This window comes from Ascaphus truei, chromosome 2 (assembly GCF_040206685.1).
Source record: "Ascaphus truei isolate aAscTru1 chromosome 2, aAscTru1.hap1, whole genome shotgun sequence".
NCBI classification, from domain to species: domain Eukaryota; kingdom Metazoa; phylum Chordata; class Amphibia; order Anura; family Ascaphidae; genus Ascaphus; species Ascaphus truei.
In genome coordinates this window covers 419,127,029-419,149,939 of record NC_134484.1, presented here as the reverse complement: position 1 = coordinate 419,149,939, position 22,911 = coordinate 419,127,029, and the positions used below count along the sequence as shown (strand labels likewise).

The following is a 22,911-nucleotide window of genomic DNA, read 5'->3' as shown; positions in this document are numbered from 1 at the left end:
TTTCCCCTCATACAGAGGTAACAGGAAGGGTTCACAGTGTAGTGTAGGACCTGCATTAATTTGGTTATACCTTGACGTTGGTATGCAGGCTTATGACGCTTTGGCCAAAGGGTTTAACTAAATAACCAAGTAATTATAATTATTATTATTGAAGTATTTAAACTTTATACTTAATACCATATATGTTTTGTCAATTGGATGTAGCATTGGGCACCCCTGTCTTGTGTTGTATACGGATGTCAGGAACATTCAAGAAGTGTTCTAATTTAAATCAGTAAAAAAAGGTGTTCGCAAAAGAGGGGGCTACATTGGATCACATAGCAGTACCTGAGACCTGCAAATAGTATGTGTTCTCAAATCTGAAATAATTATGGGACAGAATCCAATCAAGTAAGCCCAGAAAAAAATCTATAGATGGTCCGGGGTAAAGTGGGTTATTAGTGATAACTAACCTAATAGATTTAATGCCTTCTTTATCGGGGATAACTGTATATAAGCTCGCCAATTCAAGTATAACTAGTACAATATCAGCTTGAATGTTAATAAGAGATGTTATGTGTGTTGATAGTGTATGAGTATCTTTAAGATACATAGTAAAGCCTGACACAGGGCTGCAAGTAAAAAATCAAGATATTGTGAAATAGGTTGAAAGATAGATCCTATCGCAGAGATTATAGGGCGACCAGGTGGCAGAGTGGTAGACGTATTTATTTTTGGAAGTGTGTAAATGATAGGCCTCTTACGGTAATCTTGAGTCAGAAAGTTAAGTGTATTTAAAGAGATTGAATTACTTGAGTTATAGAATCCAGTGCCTTTTATTATGCAATAGTGAGGTCAGAAGATAGTTTGCAATAAATATTAGTATCAGATAGTTGTCGTAAAATCTCAGTGCAATAATCACTATAATCTTGAATAACTATTGAGCCACCTCTATCCTTGCTTGCAGGAGTGAGGTTGTGTTGCTTCCTTGCTGCACTTCCTGCTATTACACATCCTTTGACTTCCTGGTTCCTGATGACTGCTTGCCTCTGATTACCCTCTACCTGCTGTTGCCCTGATCCTAGCGTGCCTTACTACCTCTTTCGCCTGCTTCTCCTGGAAACTCTGTTGCCCGTTGCACCGCTGATCTGGACTCCAGCTATCCGTGATTAACCCAGGTGATTCTACACACTGTAACTGACTCTCCCCATGGATATCCCCAGTGGGCCTGATAGGTTCATATCCATATTTGAGCACAGGCAGAACAAAACGTTCTTCTTGAGGCACAGTGGAAGGTTCCCTTGAACAATTGTCTTGTTTCTTCTCAATGTGCTCCATCCCATCTTCATTTCCTATTGCTTTCATTCAAAAGGTTCCCATCCATTGTTAGTTGCCGGCCAGGGTTTTCCAATTCTAGTTGTATTCCATTTATTTAGTATGTTTGCAGAGTTTACCCATTTGTTGAACATCACTTTTGTCTTGCAGAGATTCATATGGAGTCCCACGGTCTAACTTGCTTCGGAGAGTTCTCCGATCTGTTGCTGCAGGTCTGCTGCACTTGTGGCAAACATAACAATGTTATCTACAAATTGGAGATGACCCAAGTACTCGACAGTCTAAGATAGAAAAGAATCCCTATAGTGTTTTCCAAACCGTTTCATTTTAAGTTTACCTTAATAAAGATTATGTTTTTATTTGCGTGCTTTTCTTCGTGCCACACTAAAGGGATTCTTTCCTATCTTAGACTGTCAATTATCCCTATTCCCTATGAGCACCACCCCACTCATGCTGTTTGCCCCCCCCCCCACCCCTTTCCCTCTTATATGTTGAGCAGGGTACTCTCTGCGTTATACATTAACATAGCTCCTCTTTGTTTGTATATGACCCAAGTACTCACCGTTGATTTTGATTCCTTTTACTTCCCAATGAAACGTCTTGAACAATTCTTCAAGTGTTGCTGTAAAAAGATTTGGTTACACGGTCTCCCTGTAGCACTCCCTTGCTGATCCTTTTCTTGTTTGTATCTTCATGTAATAGTTGATGTGGCATTCTCGGAAATCTTCTTTATACTATCAATGTACGCTTCAACACGTTGTCTTTTTAATGCATTTAGAACCGCTGAGGTGTAGACAGATTTAAATGCTTTTAAGTAATGTACGAATCCTAAGCAGAGTGGCAGATCATATTCATTACTTCCGGGAATTTCTTCTTGTAGGACTTGAATGTGGTCCATTGTGTGGTTTCCACTGTGAAATTCCACTTGTTCTCTGGGCTGGGTAAAGTACAAAGACTGTTGCAGCTGATTAGTGAGAACAGTATCTTCATAAATATCTTGTAAGTGATTATAAGTGGACTGATTGGTCTGTAGTTCTTGAGGTCTTCTTGGTCTACTTTCTTGTGGATGAGGATAACTATGGCATTACTAAATTGCTCTGGAATTTTCCTGTTGTTCATGCAGCATGTAAAGATGTGTGTGTGTGTATATATATATATATATATATAGTATTGCAGAGACAGTCAGCACACTGGTGTAGAGCATAAGGCAGAAGCTAATCCCATAGGAGAACACACAGCATAATTACCAGTCCAAAAACCGGTAAAAAAGACAGCATACAGCAAGGAGTAATCCAAAAGGTACAGTAATTGTATTCAAAAAACAAACAGTTACACGAAAGCCAACGTTTCGGTCCCACAGGGAGACCTTCCTCAGGGCCGTGCTGTGTCTTTTACCGTTTTTTGGACTGGTAATTATGCTGTATATATATATATATATATATATATATATATATATATAAAAACCAACATCACAGCTTGCACTCAATGTACTGGTTCATATAGACAGGTGCTAGTCTCAAATAATAGAAAAACAACATTACCATTCTCTCGTCCGGTAAAGAAAGACTGCACTCGGTTCAGTAATCATGAAAAACTGTATTGGGCATCTGAATAAAAAAGATAAGTCACCCAATCCGACGTTTCGGTCCTGGAATAGGACCTTTCTCAAGGACCTTACTGAACCGAGTGCAGTCTTTCTTTACCGGACGAGAGAATGGTAATGTTGTTTTTATTTATATATATATATATATATATATATATATATATATATATATATATATATATATATATATATATATACACAGTGGTTGACAAATCACCAAAAAATCTACTCGCCACACAAAAAAATCTACTCGCCACCTAGTACCAAACGTGTGCTGCTTGGGCCAATATTTACTCACCCGGGGGTTAAATCCACTCGCCCGGGGCGAGCAAATGTATAGGTTTGTCGAACACTGTATATATATATATTGTGACATAGTCCAAAGATGTTAGGCAGCTTTCTGCCCCATTTTAGAGCAGAAAGTGCAGGAATAGCTAAAAATGATCCGTTCCACAGCTTCCCATTAACTCAGGCAGCTGGATGGAAAATCCAGACCACAGATTACAATGGCTCTAGTTCTCCCTCACCTGCTCTTCTAATCACATGCACAGGTATTTAGAGCAGAGAGGTTTTGCATTTGACTCTCTCTCCTTAGAGCCTGGAGGCTGGGGGTATCGCTGCTCCCCTGTTTCCAGTTTCGGGGTTGACGGCCCCTCCAAGTATCACAGTACCAGAGGATTTGCCTGGACACGGGACCGAGTTCCCACCACGAACAGATAAGACCAAACAAATGTTTACTGCTGTTGCTAAAAGACTGTGCTGTATCTAAGTGACCCTAAATGAGAGAGCATTGTTTTAAGCTGGGGAACCAGGTTAGTTGGCCAGCAGCTGTTAGAGAGACTGATTCTATGTGTAGTTAGATCCCTGAAAGGGATAGGATTTTGTTTATATAATTTGGTTTCTTTTTACTTGAAATAACAGTGTGGGAAATACTGTAACAATGAAATGAGTGAACTGCTGAATGAAAGTATCTGAGTACCTCTAACCTACACATGTTAAAGCTGCAGTACCTTACTTGGATGAAAATAAAGCAGGCAGAAGCCTGAGTTAAGCAGCTTAATACTTTGCATGATCCTGTTTTTTGTATTAAATAACCCTAGAAGACTGTGTCGGGAAGAACCCAGACAGACGTCAGCACTACAAAAGAGGGGCGTTTGTCACAATATATATATATATATATATACACAGATGAATTTACCAGATAGAAGTCTGGAAAAAACGAGACAGCACACAGCCAGAGAAATCCATAAGAACTGTATTCAGGTTAACATGACACCACATCCAACGTTTCGGTCATCATACAGTGACCTTCTTCAGGGAAGAAGGTCACTGTATGATGACCGAAACGTTGGATGTGGTGCCATGTTAACCTGAATACAGTTCTTATGGATTTCTCTGGCTGTGTGCTGTCTCGTTTTTCCGGACTTCTATCTGGTAAATTCATCTGTGTATATGTGCATATGGGACAAGCATCAGCATTTTTTCTGTTTACAGTGTGCCAACAGAGTTCTTATTTGTGTGTATATATATATATATATATATATATATATATATATATATATATATATATATATACATAAATCATATATATATAGGCAAGATAAGATTAGCTAACCTTGAATGGATGATACAAATACATATTAAAATATTAACCCCTTAGTAGCCCAAGTGACCAGCTAGTCATGATAAGCTGGCTACTTGGGCTACTAAGTGATTAAAATGTGTGCATATGTATGTTGTGCCTTTTGTTTCATTTGAAAGGTGTTTATGTTGTGTGTAGGCATTCCTCTGCAATGCACTAGTAGCCTCAGGTGTCATGGGGGTTAAATCATTTTCTGCCATTCGGCTTTGTAACAGAGAGAGGTCCAGTCTTTGCCTATAGAGTAGACAGGAAAGCTTTTATAATAAAAAAAAAACAACAACAAAAAAGAAAATCAAGAACAGCGGATCCTTTAATGGTTAAATAATGTTTAAAAAGAGTGCAAGCTTTCAGGACCATAAAGGTTCAATCTTCAGCCAAATTTGTACATAAGAAATGAAATATATATATTTGTATAATTTTTACATAAGAAACTATATATATATTGTCCTTGAGAGGTTTATATGACGAAAGCATATATATATATATATATATATATATATATATATATATATATATATATATATACATATAATGCCCCAGAAGAAGTCTAAACTCAGACGAAACTAGTAGGGTGAGGGTCTCTCAGTAGATCTCCCTATTTTCTGTTATATTCAGGACTTTTAACTGTCTTTCTATTTGCTGCAAAGCCTTATTTAAAGGCTATTGGGACTGTTATATCAATCTCGGAATTGAGCCCCGTGGCTAATCTCACAAGTGAACGGAGCCAGCGGTATCCCCATTTAGGGGAGTGACGTCACTATCAGAGGAGCCGCGCAACTGCTGATTACAGCTGAGCAGTGAAGCTTCCGCGTCCGAGCACACAGACGGAGTGAGCGGTTCCTGAGATTATCAGCCCCTTTGATGCAGCGATCTCAAACCATTTTACTGATATGCCTGTTATTTCTGCTACATTGTAAGTAGCCTCTGTTGCTTGTGCAATATTTTTATTTTACTTCACCATATTGGTATCTTTTTCCTCTATAGGTACATCTCGTTGTGGAATTCGAATATAGGACCTGTTCACGTATTTATCCTTCAGGTGTTGTATATCCATGCACCTGTGTCTCTGATTTGCGCCTTTTGTGTTTTTTTTGTACTCTGTATTTTCTTTGGGGTGGTGTACACCCATTACATTGTGGCAGCACTCATAGACATAATTGCAACACTATTTTAAATCAGTTTTGCTCACCTTGTACTTTTTCTTTTTAGAGATATATATATATATATATATATATATATATATATATATATATATATATATATATATATATATATACATATACAGGTAGTCCTCGTTATCCAATGTTTCACTTTGCAACGAATGGCATAACCAACGCTTTACAATGAAACCCTATGGGCCGCTTTTCAATGCAGGAATGCGTTATCCAACGCTCACCGCCACTGATTAACATGGGACTCACTTTACAACGGTCTCGCTATCCAACGCTACTTCCAGAATGGATTCCGTTGGATAACTGAGGACTGCCTGTATATGCCATGCTATTTCAGTTTATTTTGTAAAAATTTGCCTGAGGATGGGATCTGAGTGGTTCTGAAAGCTTGCACTCTTTATAAAGGTTAGTTTGAAGGTACCCCTTTTGCCAGTGTTTTGTAAGAAATCCTATTACATATCCCCAGTGGCGGAACTATAGGATTAAAGTGGGGTAGCTACCCACTGGTGCAGGATGATGGGGGGGCAGAAATTCCCGCTAGCGCCTGCGTTGCAGCGCTATGTTGATTAAGCAGTCAGTGCTGCAGCCTGTCAAAGTGCGCCCCTGCTTCACTACCGCAACATCAGGATAGGGCATTGTGATTGGCTGCAGTGCTGATTGACAGGTGAATTTGTGCAGCGCAGGTCAGGGAGGAGGAAGGAGGGGGAGCAGAGAGCGGGCGTCAGAGGCTGGGGGCGAGAGTGAGGGGGAGATTTGCAGGACTCTGCCTGCTCCTGCTCTCCATGATATCAGGGGGAGCGGGGAGGAGTGTCTGTGTGCTGTGCGTGAGTGTCTGTGCAAGTATGCTGTGTGTGTAAATGTGATGTATGTTGCTGTGTCAGTGTGTTGCTGTGTGTCAGTGTGCTGTGTTTGGGGGGGGGGGGTAAAGGGGGCACAGTTGGACGAATTTGCCCCAGTGGGCAAAAAGACCCAGCTACGTCTCAGCACACCCCTAACACAAGATATTAACTCTATTTGAACTCACATTTCAATCAACACCAAAATACAGCATTCTTTTTGGAGATGTGTAACGTAAATGTATATTTTTTCTGATTGTGGATTTTATGATAATAGACATTTTCGTGCGTGATATTTATGAGATAAAAATGTGCATTCTTAACCATTTGAGATTTTAACTCAAGTTTGACACAGTTAAGTAAATATACAGTAGGCCTATGAGCCCACACACCGAGCCGGGCACAGTGGGGCCAGCACAGCTAAATAGAAGGATCAGCTCAAATCCTAGGAGAGCAGCATCTTGTGTACATAACCCTTTTTCTTTCTTGCAACTACTGGGACAATAACTTTATAGAATAGGAAACCACAGCGTTAAACCTTGTTCACATCTGCTAAATAAATGTCGCTATATAGGGAGTTATTCATCAAACTGTGCTATTGACAATTGGAGCACTGCGGCACGGAAACTTCCATTAACTTCCACGCTAACGTCCCAATCGTCACTTCCGCAGTTCAATGAATAAACCCCCATAGTACAAGGAGTATTCTAAAAAAAAGGTTACACACATTGTTATTCAGGGAAACATGCATAGAAGAGAATACCTTGCGCAAGCAATATCACTTACACTAGAGTTTACTTTTTAATAATGTCTCATTACTGTTCTTACATTTCTTTGCCCCCCTGACAAAGGTCACTCTATGATACATGGATTGGGGCAGGTGGCTTTTTTCTGTATGCTGTTTCATGCTCTTGAGGTCACAGTTCTGCTTAAGGTCCCAAATGACTAACATTACAAGATGTTTTTGGATACCCCTATTGAAGAATCGCCATACATTATGAATCACTAACTTAAGCCACTATTAAAACTATAAAACAGGGGATCCAGTCCTCAAGACCCCACCACCCACCCCCCTCCCTAACAGGTCAGGTTTTCAGGATATCCCAGCTTGAGCAGGTGGCTCAATCAGTGGCTCCCTGCTTCAGCATGGGTGTCAGCTGTGCTGAAGCAGCTGGCATATCGTTAAACCCTGACCTGTTGGGGGGGGGTTTGAGGACGGGAGTTGAGAACCTCTGCTATAAAACATTACAAATCACAACATAAAGGAAACAGTAGCCATTTTCAAAGTAGTTACAAGTCCATACATGTATAAGGAACCATCTCTTGCTACAGCATCAAATGAAATAAAGGAATCGCTGCAGAAAGAAAGCAGGAAGTGGTATCATTTATTACTAAACATATACAGTATATCTATATTTGGGGGAGTTGTAAAATGTCTCAGCAGGTAAATTCAAGCCAACCCCAGTACTCCAGCTACTGTTAGTTGTTGGATTTTAAATGCTCTTAATAAACAATGTGGCACTGGCAGGATACAGATACCTGCAATTGGCGTCAGATGGGTGCAAGAATGAGGATCATGTCTTATCATTTTTATCATGGTTCAGATGTTCTGCAATACTGCTACTGTACCTCTATTAAAAGTGACAGAGTAGTAGGCACGCTATTATCATTCAAACAATATTTTGTATTGAAACACTATTTGTCATCAACTGAGTAAGAGTACTCTGACTGCAATCAATAAGCACAATTTAGTGTGATTGCAACTTTAACCTGTAAAGAAGTGGTGAGGTGAAACACACAGAGGAAGAAAATTACCTAATGATCTCTCTTTAGTTTGATTTGTTGACCTGACGACCGGGAGGCTGGCTCGTGTTCGGCTGCCTCTGACAAAAGGCATCAAAGATTCTCCTTCAAACATGGTGTCTCCGGGATCAGCAAACACCTCTGAGAGATGTTCTGCCTGCTCTCCCAGGCTCGGCTGTGGACTCGAGGAGAGGTTTGGACTTTTCGTCTGAAAAAAAAAAGAAGAAGACATCACAGATCGCTAAAGTACTCCAATAGCATTTATGTGATATGGAAACTACAAGATACAAATCTTGCCATGTAAACCACTTAATACACGTAATATGTACTATATATAAAGTTTTTGAGTCCAAGGCATCCAAAAATGTAACATTTATAATAAATAAGGCTCAATGATTTTTGGACCCCATTTTTAATGACGCCTTATGTAGAACAAGGTGAAATGCTTTGCTGAAATCCAGAGAAGGCAGATGTTCTGATCCACCCTGAATTAGGACAGTACCACAAAAGCACACCTGCCTTTTTCCTTGGTCTTTGACTTAAACCTATGAATTCTGCTGCTCAGGGCAGCAGCTCTGGCAGCAAGCCAGATCAGCAACTGGATACTGTAGTTCTGTGGCCTCAGTGTGCCTTTGAGCTGTTACTACAGATACTGCTTCACTCAGCTGTTCTACATCAGCCTTCACTGACACACCCCCTGGCTTCCGATTTAAGGCCGGCTCTTTCCCAGATCAACTGGTTTGTGGCCTGTTATTTTTTGTATCCTGCTTCTACAGACCTACCTGCCTTGATCTGTCCATGCCTGTCAGATCTGCCGAGAGGGGGGGACAGCCGGTACTGGTGTCTCAGGCCCAGTGGCGGCAGGGGGCCCAATGGCCAGACAAAGCAGTTGCCGGCGGGTCCCCTGCTCTCACCACCTGTAGGCCTCTTCCTCTCTGTCCCAGTCCAGACCATCAGACGTTAGTGCAAGACGGGCCTCTCTGACGTTGGCGCACCAGAAGTGAGCTTGGCCCAGCTTCCGGCGTGCGCCGCCATGAGTGAGCAGGCAGGCACACGCTGAAGTCAGAGAGTCCAGCGTAGGATATAGATAGAGGAAGAAGCCTGCAGGTGGGGACGGCCGGGCCCCCTATCAGTCAGTCACCCCCCCCTGGTAGTCACCTCCCCTTCCCGGCAGCCCCCTTCCCGGGGCAGTCACCGCCTCGGCAGCCCCCCCCCCGACAGTTTTTTTTTAATATGTACTGGGTTTTTTGAATGTGTATTGGGGGAGTGGGGGGCTTTTACTGTGTATTGGAGGGATATTTAGTGAGAGTGGGGTAAATGATGGAAGGTGGGGGCAAGTGAGAAGAGTGGAGGGGGAGCGAGTGAGGAAAAGAGGGAGTAAGGCCGCGCTCAGGGTGCCGGCGTCGCAATGGAGAGTACAAGCGCACGCCCTTGCGCGAGGCCGTCTCCCGCGCGATGTGTGAACATCCCTACTGCTGAGCTTCAAGATATTAGGGAGGTGATCGGGGCATGGCAAAGGCGTCACAGAGCTGGTTCGCCCTCATTGGCTGCACCAGCTCATGTGACGCTGACATCACGCGACTGCAGCTTCTAATCTCAAAATCACTTGTATCCCAAAGCTGCAGCCGCGTCGACGCGCTACAGCGCCGCCAGGTGCCGCAACCACGCTACCTTCTGTAAACTACCATGGAAGAGTCCCTGACATGCGCGCGCACGTTGCGACGCCGGCGCCCTGAGCACAGCCTAAGAGTGAGGCGCAGGGGAGAGATATACATGCAGGGCGGGAGAGGGGGTGAGCGAGGAAGAGGGAGTGAGACGTAGGGGAGGGAAATACATGGGAAGAGGATGGGAAATAGAGGGGGCTCGTGAGGTGTGAAATGTGGGGGGTGCCCGGACGTAACTCTAGTCCTGGACCCCGGGAAATCTGTCTGCGGCCCTGCTGCCTGTCCCTGAACCTCCCTGATGCTGTATGGACTCTGTATTAACAGGTCTTCTAGCTCCAGCACTGGAATAATAATAATAATAGCATGTTTTTGTATAGCGCTGCTAGTCGTACGCAGCGCTTTACAGAGACATTTTGAACACACAGGTCCCTGCCCTGTGGAGCTTACAATCTATGTTTTTGGTGCCTGAGGCACAGGGGGATAAAGTGACTTGCCCAAGGTCACAAGGCTCCCCTGCTTCAAACTCAGTGCCACTCAGTGTCACTCAGTGTCTTTACTCACTGAGCCACTCCTTCTCCATGAATCCCCTCACTTTATAAAGCCTGCAGCGACGGGCCTGACAGTATTAAATATCTGAATGTATAAAACACTGGCTGGAGAATAGACTAGGGAGAGCTGTGGTAAGTTGAGTTTAGGGGGGAAAGTGATGAGTGGAGTGCGCTGGGGATCTCATCTTGGACCGTTGCACAGCAATGGGTACTTTAGTGACATGTGGATGGACTGGAAGCAAAACATTTTAAGGAAAATAGAGAAGTTGCGCCAAAAAAGATATCCTACTGTTCGATACGTAATTTCAGTCCTTTACACAATGCAGTTCCGCTGCCCGAGTCTCTCAGAGGTGATTCACCAACCTCTGTATAGATGTGCAGGAGGAAAAGGGGAAGGATCCTCAGGCGCGTTGTTCTGCTTGTGGCTCCAGGGCATATATGAACGTAGAAAATAGAAGAGAGAGGGGGACCACAATGAGGAAAAATTCAACATACATATATACCTCGCTTCTTCGTTAAGGGGGGTAAATAATGAATATATAATAAGGGAGGAGACACACTCACATCAGGTGTCTAATCTTGGTCAGATGACTACTCCTCTGGAGGGGGATGGGTTGAGGATGAGGGGAAGCCTCCTGATGATTCATAGAGTGCAGCTCATCCGGGTGCGTGCATCATGCCAATGATATTCAGCAAAAAACGATCCGGGGATCCAATGCGGAGCACAGCAGAGTCTCCCGGTCTTATACACGATCACCCGCCCCCAACAGTGACGTCACGCAGAAGGAATTCGTGGAGACCAGACAGGAGTCGGACAAAGAAACAACATTGCTTTGGGCTCCTGGCTGAGATAAGGGGGTGGGAAGTTCACATGTAAGCAGTCAGTCTCTCCAGTGGGTCAGGGCGATATCTCGCTCCTACGAGGCTGGGAAGTCTCTCGGCTTGCTGGATCCCACCCCCTTATCTCAGCCAGGAGCCCAAAGCAATGTTGTTTCTTTGCCCCACTCTTGTCTGGTCTCCACGAATTCCTTCTGCGTGACGTCACTGTTGAGGGCGGGTGATCGTGTATAAGACCGGGAGACTCTGCTGTGCTCCGCATTGGATCCCCGGATCGTTTTTTGCTGAATATCATTGGCGTGATGCACGCACCCGGATGAGCTGCACTCTATGAATCATCAGGAGGCTTCCCCTCATCCTCAACCCATCCCCCCTCCAGAGGAGTAGTCATCTGACCAAGATTAGACACCTGATGTGTGTGTGTCTCCTCCCTTATTATATATTCATTATTTACCCCCCTTAACGAAGAAGCGAGGTATATATGTATGTTGAATTTTTCCTCATTGTGGTCCCCCTCTCTCTTCTATTTTCTACGTTCATATATGCCCTGGAGCCACAAGCAGAACAACGCGCCTGAGGATCCTTCCCCTTTTCCTGGAAGCAAAACATGTCTGGCACAAAACCAGCAAAAGCGTTGACACTTTAGATGGGGAAAATGCAATGATGGTAAAAATGAGGTAAAATCAAAAAAAAAAAAGGGCAAATTGCAATTTGTTAAGAAGTGTAAAAGCATTTCACTACATTCACAAGCAGAATAATGTCAAACACAACAGAGAAAGAGAGCTGGGGTGTCAGATCTAATGATTTATAGTAGAAGATAATGTAATAACATCGATAAAGTGGGAGGTTCAAGGGAAATGTGAGGACGTACTTATTCGTGGAACTGCCTCCCAGCTGAAGTGGTCGTGGCTAATAATGTAAATGGCTTCAAAATCTGATGTAGTCACAAGGGTATAGTATACTAAATGTGAAAGAAGCCAGGGATCAAATGGAGTTTCGGGCTCCCCAGTTAGGAAAAATGGCAAACTAGGTGGTAATTATAAGCTGACACTTTTTCTGTTTTGACAAGATGAATAGAAGCTCACAATATATCCTGGCCAGAAGTTCTTACAGTCTAAGTCAGCGGTGCGCAAACTGTGGGGCGCGACCCCCAGGGGGGGCGCGACACTGCCGACGGGGGGCGCGGGGTTTACAGAGGCCCCGCGCGCTTCCCGAAGGCACTTAAATTAAGTGCCGGGGGAGCTGCAGGGCCTCTGTAAACCTAACTTACCGTGGCTCCGGCGGCTTCCTCCCTGCGGCGCCATGGCAACGCGGCGTCAAAATGACGCTGCGAGGTCATGTGACGTCACGTTGCTATGGCAACGTGACGTCATTACGCCGGAGCGCGGGTAAGTTGGGGTTGGGGGGGGGGGCGCGGGAGCGAGGGGACAGCCGTCAGGGGGGCGCAGGGAAAAAAGTTTGCGCCCCCCTGGTCTAAGAAGTGCAGCATGGGCCATAGAAGCGTATGTGCAATTGGCATGATGCACCAATTGGTATAATTGGCAGGGATTCTCAACTTTAATCTTCAAGCCCCCCGAACAGGTCAGGTTGTAAGGGTATCCCAGCTTCAGCACAAGTGGCTGCATCAGAGGACTGAGCTTCTGACTGAGCCAACTGTGCTGAGGTGGGGATATCCTGAAAACGTGAGGCCTGGAGTTGAGCACCCCTGTGCTAGAGGAAACATGATCAGAGCAACAGCAAGAATCATATTGGCTTGCTCTGAAGACACAGCTATGAAAACAAAGCGAGATCTGAAAGGCCTCCATACCAGTACCTACAAAACGACTGCGCATTGCGGCTGCGTATCGAGGTCTCTCAGCTGCACAACTACAGCAAACATGCACCCCATATTTTTAAAGGAAAACTCTCCCATTGCATCCTATGGGGCCTTCTTCTTTGATAAATCTAGTGCAATGTTTTTGCTCCAGTTTTGCCGCCAGGACAATCTGATACATAAATCCTATTGAATTTAAAAAAAGAATAAAGTATATTCTAAACGTGTTTTATTTATTATTATATTATAAGCAATGACCATATAGAAGCATACTGATGTAGCCGGACTTAATGTATGCCTGGTCCCGTGACTAAAGCAGCCCGGGAGGTTTCATGCTTTGGCAGGTCCCATTGAAAAGCATGCCCCCCCCCCCCTCTCCCGCAGCACTGTCGCGGCAGCCACCTCCCCCCTGCGCTTCGCCTTTTCCGCAGGTGAAAGTGGCCACGCTAACAGCAAGTCTTTATCCATCTTTTAACCAAGGATTTGAACTGTAGCCAGAGGGTACACATCTAAAACTTACATCCCCAGAAAATGATTACTAGCAGCTTTACTGAAGCAAGAGTCTAATGCAAAGGATTATAAATGAACAAAATCTGTCATGCTCAATATAAACCTTTCGCCGAGGTTACTGACACGTGCAGTATCTGCTGTGAATAAGCAATGTTATGTGTGTACGAAAGCCCTTATTCGGTACACTGTAAAAATGTCTTCCCTGTGCCAGCGGAAAAAAAACCCAGCTCCATTCAAATAAATTCCACTGCAAGCTTCTCCAGCCCAGGAAATGGCTTTACAGGCTATGGAACAAGGGCCAAGAGGTATACGCATTGTAACTGTTACCGAGGCTTGTGATAAGTCTTACAAGCAGCACCTAAGTGCGGTGCTGATCAGGACAATCCTGGACAATAAACACTTTCTCATCTTTGCCCGTTGCTTTTTAACATGTTTTATGAACTTCAGCTAAAGGAAAATAAAATGTAGACGCATTTTATCACCTTTACAGAGGTTTTTGCTGTTCTTATTAAATTTAACAGCGCTCAATTAAAAAGTACCCTTTTAAATACTGTTCAAGTTAACAAAAATGTTAGAAAAAAAATGAGTTCTTATTATCAAGTGTTATCTGTTTAACAAACCTGTTTATACCATTATATTTCTATGCTTAATAAACAATTAGAATGACATACGTTGAATGGCTACATTTCTCAGCACCCCCGTAATTACAACCTGCGAAGAGCCTTATAATAAATGATTTTTTTTTTAATGAGATCAGCATGGGAATACAAAAGTAGACTGTTTTGCTCTGATACCCATTGAGGTATGTCACTTCTGCTCTAAGAAATAATGGTCTGGAATGACAAGTCATTTAATTTGATACCTTGTTATGTCTCATTTTGTTGTGTTGTCACGTGTTTTACTGCTGTGAAGCGCAATGTACTGTACATGGATGGTGCTATACAAAAAAGATATACATACATACCTCTAATAGTGTATAAATTACATGACATTTTCCTTTTTATTAGCAGTCGGAAGTGAATGTTTGTAAGCAAAAGGTGAAACACTACAATGTTCAGTTAGAAATAAAATGACAAAAAAGGGGGAAATGAACCTACTTATATTATTTAAATCATACTTTTCCAGGAAAAAATACAATGAGTTAATGAGGATGACATTAATAGGGCTATTATTGGATTAATATTAGATATTAAAGTAATTAAAAAACGCTATTTTTTACAAATCGTCTGCCCCAGGTTTGCAGCCAGCAGACTTGGGTATGTGTAACACTCAGTAGGGCGAGAGTATTTGACAAGTGCAAAAAAAGGATTTGTGAGGCGCTTCTAATAGAGGTGCAATATTATAATTAAACCTTTTATAAAAAAGTGCTTTTATATAAATGTGTAAATATTGTGAATAGTGAATAAATAAATTAGTGAACTTCGCAGCTCAACCCTTAAGGAGAAGATCCAATTACTCCTGTCGTTGATTGTAGAAAGAAGCTTGTCGGGAGCGCAGGTGTCACCATATGTGGGGAAAAAAATGGAAAAATATAGTGAAGTATGTGCTACAGAAAAAACAGCTCAATGAATCACAATTGGGGACTCACAATTTTTCAATAGAATATCAGCAGTGAATATGTTGCATGGAAGGCTTGCTCAATATGAAGTATCAGGCTTCAGCAGGATAGGCCCTCAATGAAAGAGATGACACACTTAGTGCAACATTGCATGTTCAGTGTATATATATATTTCAAGGCCATAAGTATTGCACTTACATTCTGCACTATGTGCATAGACACATAAAAAATATGATGACGAAGCTTGGAAGCAAGCGAAACGCGTAGAGTTGAACTGCAGCAGTCTACGAGTGTATCCACCACCCCCCTGACCCGTTGGTTCTAATTCTGCGATCGATCGCAACCGGAAGTGACGTGACGGGCTAACCGGAAGTGACGCGACGCGATCTCGGGAGCGGGGGGTGGCGGTGAACACGAGAGCTGTGCATCATATTTTTTATGTGTCTATGCACATAGTGCAGAATGTAAGTGCAATACCTATTGCCTTAAAATATATATATATACACTGAACATGCAATGTTGCACTAAGTGTGTCATCTCTTTCATTGAGGGCCTATCCTGCTGAAGCCTGATACTTCATATTGAGCAAGCCTTCCATGCAACATATTCACTGCTGATATTCTATTGAAAAATTGTGAGTCCCCAATTGTGATTCATTGAGCTGTTTTTTCTGTAGAACATACTACACTAGATTTTTCCATTTTTTCCCCACATATGGTGACACCTGCGCTCCCCTCAAGCTTCTTTCTACAATCAACGAGAGTATTTGACACCTGAACACGCAGCAACAGAAGTCCACAGAAGTGTATGCAAAAATAAAGGAAAATATTAAGTCAACATATATTCACTCCTAAAATTATTAGTAGAAATGTCAGTAGAAATTTTTCTTATGGAAATATTATCACATTGCAGAAGCACTATGTATTAGTAAATACAGGTTTGCCCTTTGCATTTTAAGAATACGTTAAAAAATGTTATCAGGTGGATGTGCAGGAGTGCCAGTTCCTGTTACTGCTCTTACATTGTAATTATATGATAGGAATAACTAGTACTGAGAATAGACCATGCAGGTCATGCCTGTGTCATGTTGCTATTAAAATATTAGGTTCTAATCTCCCACCATGCTGTGAAATCACTTGAACACATTTGCTTTACAATGAACGGGAGCTAGCAGCATTTATTTTTTAGCAAACAGTGGGAATTAAATGCTTCTAACACAACCAGGTTCCCTGCTGTTACACAACCTGCAACTAGTTTAATTGCAATGACATATGGGACCTACATACAATTTTCCCGGGCATTTTCTGTCAATATTTGTTTTCCTGATGTTGGCACAATGGTTTATGGCATTTGCACTGTGTGATAAGCACAGGGCTGAGCACTCAATAAATTATTTTCCTCTGACAGGCTCTCTCGTTACTCGTTACTCCTATCTACTTAAAAATGCAGCACCGCCAAAAACATTTTTGGATAAACATAAAGGAAAGGCAAGTACTGTATATTAAACAATTGTGTTTCCCTCTCTCTCTTGGGAAATCAACGAATACATATTTATGCAAGAGGCAGCAAAACCCGTGCAAGGAAAGCACATTAAGCTACTTTACCACCCTTTCCAAAAAAAAAAGCACCTCCGTGAATGTCAAAACAGAAAAGGAATAAATTTCACATCTAGATCAAACCAGCCCAAATAGGCCAGGAGCGCCAGACACAGAGAAGCAGGGGGGCTCAATTCCAGACCTCAAGACCCCCCAACAGGTCAGGTTTTATGGATATCCCAGCTTCAGTACAGGTGTCTCAATCAGTGGTTTAGCTGAAGACTGAGCCACTGATTGAGCCATCTGTGCTGAAGCAAAGATCTCGCAAAATATTTTGGTCAAAGAAAAAAACAAAAAAAATATTTTCGTCCCTGAAAGGTTGCAGACCCCTGCCATAGATAATGGAGGAATTTCTGTGTAAGTACAGATGGGATACTTGCAGCCAACACCCAGCAGGAGAGCATTTTTGACAGATGTAACGTTAACATGAGAAGTACAGAAGCTCCAAGTTTCTTGGTCCAGGTGGCCATCTACATTGTTTCCTGTTAGACGGCGCTGCTGGTTTCATATAAACAAGTATTATTAATGTAATGAAACCTATATCTGTTACATAACCTCATTAAACCTCTGACAATTTGTGTATGGTTGTCTATAAGGCGTGCTACTTATGTCTGTATGTCTGTATGTCTGTATGTCTTTAATGGAAACCTCCCAGGATAGGAATTAGACCAGACACCTTACCCTGGATGACACACAAATTGCATGCAAATATTCATTTACAATTAAAGGGTGGTCTCCTTATCAAACACAAGGTTTAGATTTTAGCTATATTTTATTTGACAAAATTGTCAATCTTGAAAATAAAATGTTCGTAGCCAACAAATTACTTTCAGTTACAGACAACTTGGACAAAAAAACACCTGGTCCTATGTGTTCTGAGGGCCGATCCCAGAAGTAGTGCAGTCAACGGTAGTCATCTTGTTTTATCCCAGGTCACCAACAACTTCTAAGGCTTAGTATAGGGTAAAACTTGGGTTGGACCCGTACATAAGTACCCCTAACAAAAGCAGTATGTACTGTATATTCTGTGATTGTTGTTTATTTGTGTTTTTTCTACATTTCAAAGCTGTAAAGGATATCAAAATGTACCTTTCAATTGTTGCAACACTAGGGGACATGATTTATATGCGGTGCTACTTCATAAGAGACCTTCTGGTGCCGGAGGATGTCTTATGGCCCATTAACTTGAATGGACAAGAAAGTGTCCTCTGGTGCTGCCTAGTAAATATGGATCTAAGGGCATTCAATTCTTTGGTATTGCAATATAAGATCAGCAGTGGTAGAGGCCAATACAGGAAGGGAATGAAACAATGCTTGGGATAGACATACGACCATCCTAAATTTGAAATAAAACCAAAGATCAAATAGAGCTGAGGTTTTACAATATATATATTATTAGATTTAATGGGAAAAAAATATGTCAGGACCTGCTGACTACAAGTCACATGCGCTGTGCTCAAATGCAAACACTGCAAACCACTTTACTTATAACCCATCATTTGTGGCAATTCATGCAATGTTGTCTTCATGTTAGCAAATGCATCCACAACGCAAGCAGCACACAGTTAGGGAGAGGAAATCTCAGGTCTAGAGAAAATGCAGAAAAAAGAAAGTACTAACTCTCTGAGAGGATTCAATTTTCATCAAGTACCTTTGAATGTCAAGTTCAGAATGAAGTGAGGCCAGCATGCAATGCACTGCCTGTGAAGGAAGAGGAAGAGAAAACAAGAGACAATAAAGAGAGGCGAATGTCTGATGGAAAGAGAGACTGGCCCAGGATTTTTGTCCTTGTCATTATCGAGAACACAGTAAGTTGATATGTAAGGAAGGAATACAAAAAGCACATAGAAAATATTGAAATAAGAAGAGTTATGCAAATATGCCAGATGTCAGCAATACTATACTGTATCATAATATAACACAATATTGTGACAGATCACAGCCCAACCTTATTTGAATAGGACTGGTTGCAAAGTTTTCCAACCTGCAGGTTGCAGCTTTCCGAACTGTGCCACGGCTATCTTCCGTCCTCACACTCATTATGCTATCAAAGTAGGCCCCTACACAGTGTGTTACCATGGCAGACCAGCACTTCTGGGTGGTTTAAAGGGCACTCAACATGTCACCCATCAAAATCGGCACTCAAGTTGAGTGATATTCCACTTAAAAGATAAACTCTTGGCATACAACTCAAAGTATACTAAAACATTATGTGGCAGCAAAAAAGACATCCCCTATATTAGCAAATCTAATATTTGTACTACACGAAAAATATGCATTTAAATCATACGATATATTTCCTCAAACTAATGTTGAGTCTGTATTGGCACCGCAAACATCCCCCCCCCCCCCCCCTCCGCCCAGCACGTATTAATACGGGGATTTCATGGCCCAGAACTAAAATCATCTTAGCCCCCGGGGTGGGTGGGGGCGGTGGGGAAGCTATAATAGTCATAGATGCGCGGGTGAGGTTGTGGTGCGTATTTGTTGAGCCGAGGCGGAAGAACCGCCTAAAGCCTGTCAGGGTCCATTTGGTGAAGGAGTGGTAGTCCGGTAGACGAAGGGGTCTGGTCGGCCGACACCAACAGTCGGGGCCTGACATCCTCTTCGCTGGCCTGGGACGGCTCTCCGTGCTCTCAAACAATTGTACCTCTATTTCAGATGTTCAGAAGGGATAAAAGGGCTGGCACCCTGAGTACTATAACATTGGTGTATAATTGAATTGTTATCCAATATGAACCATTATATTTATCTAATAATCTAATTTTCCCTCTTACAGCTGCCAGGAGACCCCATTCCTATCATTAACTGCTAAGCAATAAAGGAATTTCTATTTCTCTCTGCACGATCATAAACATGCAGTGTGCATCCTGCTATCTAAATGCCCTCTCTTTTCATTGTTGCAGAAAGGCATCAAGAATGTCATGCAGTGATTTGTATACTAGAAGCACAGGGGTCAATGGGTCAGTCCCAGTAACTGGCCCCAAAAAAATTCATAAACACATTTTCAGTGCAATCAGCTTCCTTAGGCCGTGATTGTACCCAAAGCGGCTCAAAATCAAATTGCTACAATACAATGAAAGTTTACTTACCAAGCGTGACACGCGCGCAGACTTTAACTGCAGGGCGGCAGACTAGAGAACAGACCTGGGATTTTGTGTTCAGAAGGCGACGGCCGCATCACGCGAGCGGTTTAGCCAATGAGGGCGAACCGCTCACGGCCACGCCTCCTCGTCTCCTCCGGCTGCCTCCTGCCTGCAGTGCACATGTCGCTCGGCCGCAACTATGACATCCCCAGATCGCGCGCACGCTAAGCCGGTATAACCGAAGCCTTAGAACGATTCAATCACTCCGCAAGTAACAATTTTACCTTTTCGTATCCTGTGATAAATTCTAATGTTTTCCTTTTCTTCCAGTCTACTCGGTTCCTGCTTATCAGCTACTTATGTTCACCCGTTTCACTAATCATGGTTTCATACAAACAAAACAAAAACACCAATTTACCTATAGATTTGAGGACTGACAAACTGTTTTACCACCAAAATACATTAGATAAATACTGCTTTTGTCTACCATGGAAATGTTAAAAGTAAAAATAATAAAAATAGTCAGATTTTATTTTTATCATCTTAATTTAACCTATTCAGAATACCACAGTACTTTGTTCACATCTGTTCTAGGAGAGAGACTCCCTTTCAAACAACAAAACATGTAACATCTTATATGGTTTTTTTTTTTTTTTTTAAATAAACCAGTTCTGTAGTATTAGATAATTTAATTCAACTCTTAATGTTATTTTAAATGAGTTTTGAAAGCATCCTTTGATTTCTTTAGAAAGATTTTTGCAACACTTTCCTGTTTGGGATAATTTATTAGAAGTGTTCCCCGCAATTTGAGCTGTAAACTGTAACAATAGATGATGTTACCTTAGTAATATAAGGATACATTGTAGCTTCTGACTTTCACTGACTGAAGCAGCTATTCAGTTAAAGCTACAGACCAAGCAATATCCTACATGTGTGGGGTTTAAAATACAAATAAAAATCAGTTCTGTACTATGAGAAACTACTTCTAGCATTTTAAAAATAAAAAATAAATAAAAACTGATTTTTTTTAATGTATTATAATGAAACAACCATTTTTTGTTTCAATTGCAACCATTTACAAAGTCACATCCCCTTCCTCTTCTGAACCAGGTTCCGGCATACCCCTTTTTAATCCCTGCCCTCTCTCTAACAGTGCACCAATTGTATCTACTGTAGTGACTTCCTGGTCACATTATTTTACCTACAGAACGTTGCATCTTTCTGTTGTATTAATGCACATTTTAAAGGGGGTTAAAAAATAAAAATAAAACGGCAGCTTGCACGGCTGCTTTAAGAACACAATCAGGATGTTAACAGATTTTAACAGGAGCACTAAACGATTGCCAGTTTAGGTAAGAATGTAGAATTATAAATTGTCACATGCTTTACAAAAAAACAGTTGGAAAGTAGTATTGCTGCTTTAAACTTATTGCTCATGCCTGATGAAATAAAGCCAGGGGAATACCAGACAGACAGAAATAGCTCATGTAAAACTGAATCAGATCCAAGTAAAGAGAGGAGGGATTGAAAGCAGAGAAGGTGAGGAAGGAAAGACTACTTGATGAAGCAGTGTCAATAGGCGGAAGTACACGACTCAGCAAGTGGTGTCCTGAACTATCATTTTCAGCAGCAGACCCTGTGGGAAAGGAGAGGTGAAACTAGGGATAGAAAAGAAGTGTACAGTATATCACATGGAGATGGCAGTGTAATGAAGGATAGTGTAATGAACGATGCAGTGACCATGGGAGATTAAAACAGGAGTGTGAGTAAAGAGAGAAAATTCAAAAGATGCCACTAATGGGCATATACATGGTTGTTGGCAGTGAGAAAGAAAAGGTACATGTGAAAGTCTGATTATAGTGTAAGCTCCGCCAAGGTTTCCACAACACACATTCTAGTGTGCATTTATTATTTTAAAAACACAAAAAATATATACTGCTCACTAATTGTAGTTCCTGTAATATGTAATTATGAGAGGCGCCCACAAATGCCTAGATTGGCATTGGGTGCATCAGATGGGCTAAATTAAGTATTTTTCAAAAAATTACAGGGAAAGGTGTGTTATCACCATCTCTCTAGCTAGAAGCTCATTGATAGATGCACTCCGGGACTATTAAAACATAACATTTAATAGGTATTATACTAAAATAGTCTACACACAAAATAATAGTGATGATAATGTGTGTGGTGTATTAAAAATAGGGTGGGAGTGAGACAGGAGTGATAGGGTTGAACTAACAAATGAGTACTAACTGCCTTGATTAGGCGATAAGTATGCAATTTGAACACCTGGTTTGATCGGTATGCTGTGCCAGTGACTACATTCTATAACAGCATCAGCGGGCTATAAATTAGCAAACATCAGTGTAGAGGCACTCACGAGGTTCAGTTACCCTATCAATGGATAGGTTTCTTTAGGTGTTCAAATTGCACACTTATCGCCTAATCAAGATAGTTAGTACTCATTTGGCAATACACCTTTAGTTCAACCCTACCACTCCCACCCTATTTTTAATACACCACACACATTATCATCACTATTATTTTATGTGTGTAGACTTTTTTAGTATAATACCTATTAAATGTTATGTTTTAATAGTCCCGGAGTGCATCTATCAATGAGCTTCTAGCTAGAGAGATGGTGATAACACACCTTTCCCTCTAATTTTTTGAAAAATGTATTATTTTAAAGGTGCAATTTATGTTTTTATCTTCATCCTGTTTCATTATTTGCTGTGGTAGTTTTATTGCCCTTGACAAATATTTAGGTTAACTACTGTAATTTTACTTGTGCTCTTAAAATGGATGCAATTGTGAATTTCCAAAGAATGACGTTATCACCGAAGCCGAATCGAAACTTGACCGAAGTGTTATTTCCTCGGTTACATAAAACCGCAACTTGTTATTGTGCTAGAATTGTTTATTTCATC

At 41.7% G+C, this 22,911-nt stretch overlaps 1 protein-coding gene across 18 annotated transcripts in view; it reads right to left on the bottom strand.

The window, feature by feature from the left end:
* Window positions 1-22,911, bottom strand: part of KIAA1217 (KIAA1217 ortholog) — a 493,175-nt gene that overhangs the window by 185,789 nt on the left and 284,475 nt on the right. For 12 of the 18 annotated variants that reach the window (XR_012799300.1, XR_012799299.1, XM_075587581.1 and 9 more), the window contains exons 3-4: window positions 18,516-18,596; window positions 8,383-8,578 (exon numbers count right to left, since the gene is read on the bottom strand). Coding sequence is in view for 16 of the 18 variants with exons in the window: in XM_075587581.1 (XP_075443696.1) it covers window positions 8,383-8,578; window positions 18,516-18,596 (277 nt within the window). In the remaining 2 variants the exon portion in view is untranslated. The remainder of the gene's footprint in view (window positions 1-8,382; window positions 8,579-18,515; window positions 18,597-22,911) is intronic. The other 6 variants (XM_075587577.1, XM_075587573.1, XM_075587590.1 and 3 more) reach the window with 1 other exon arrangement.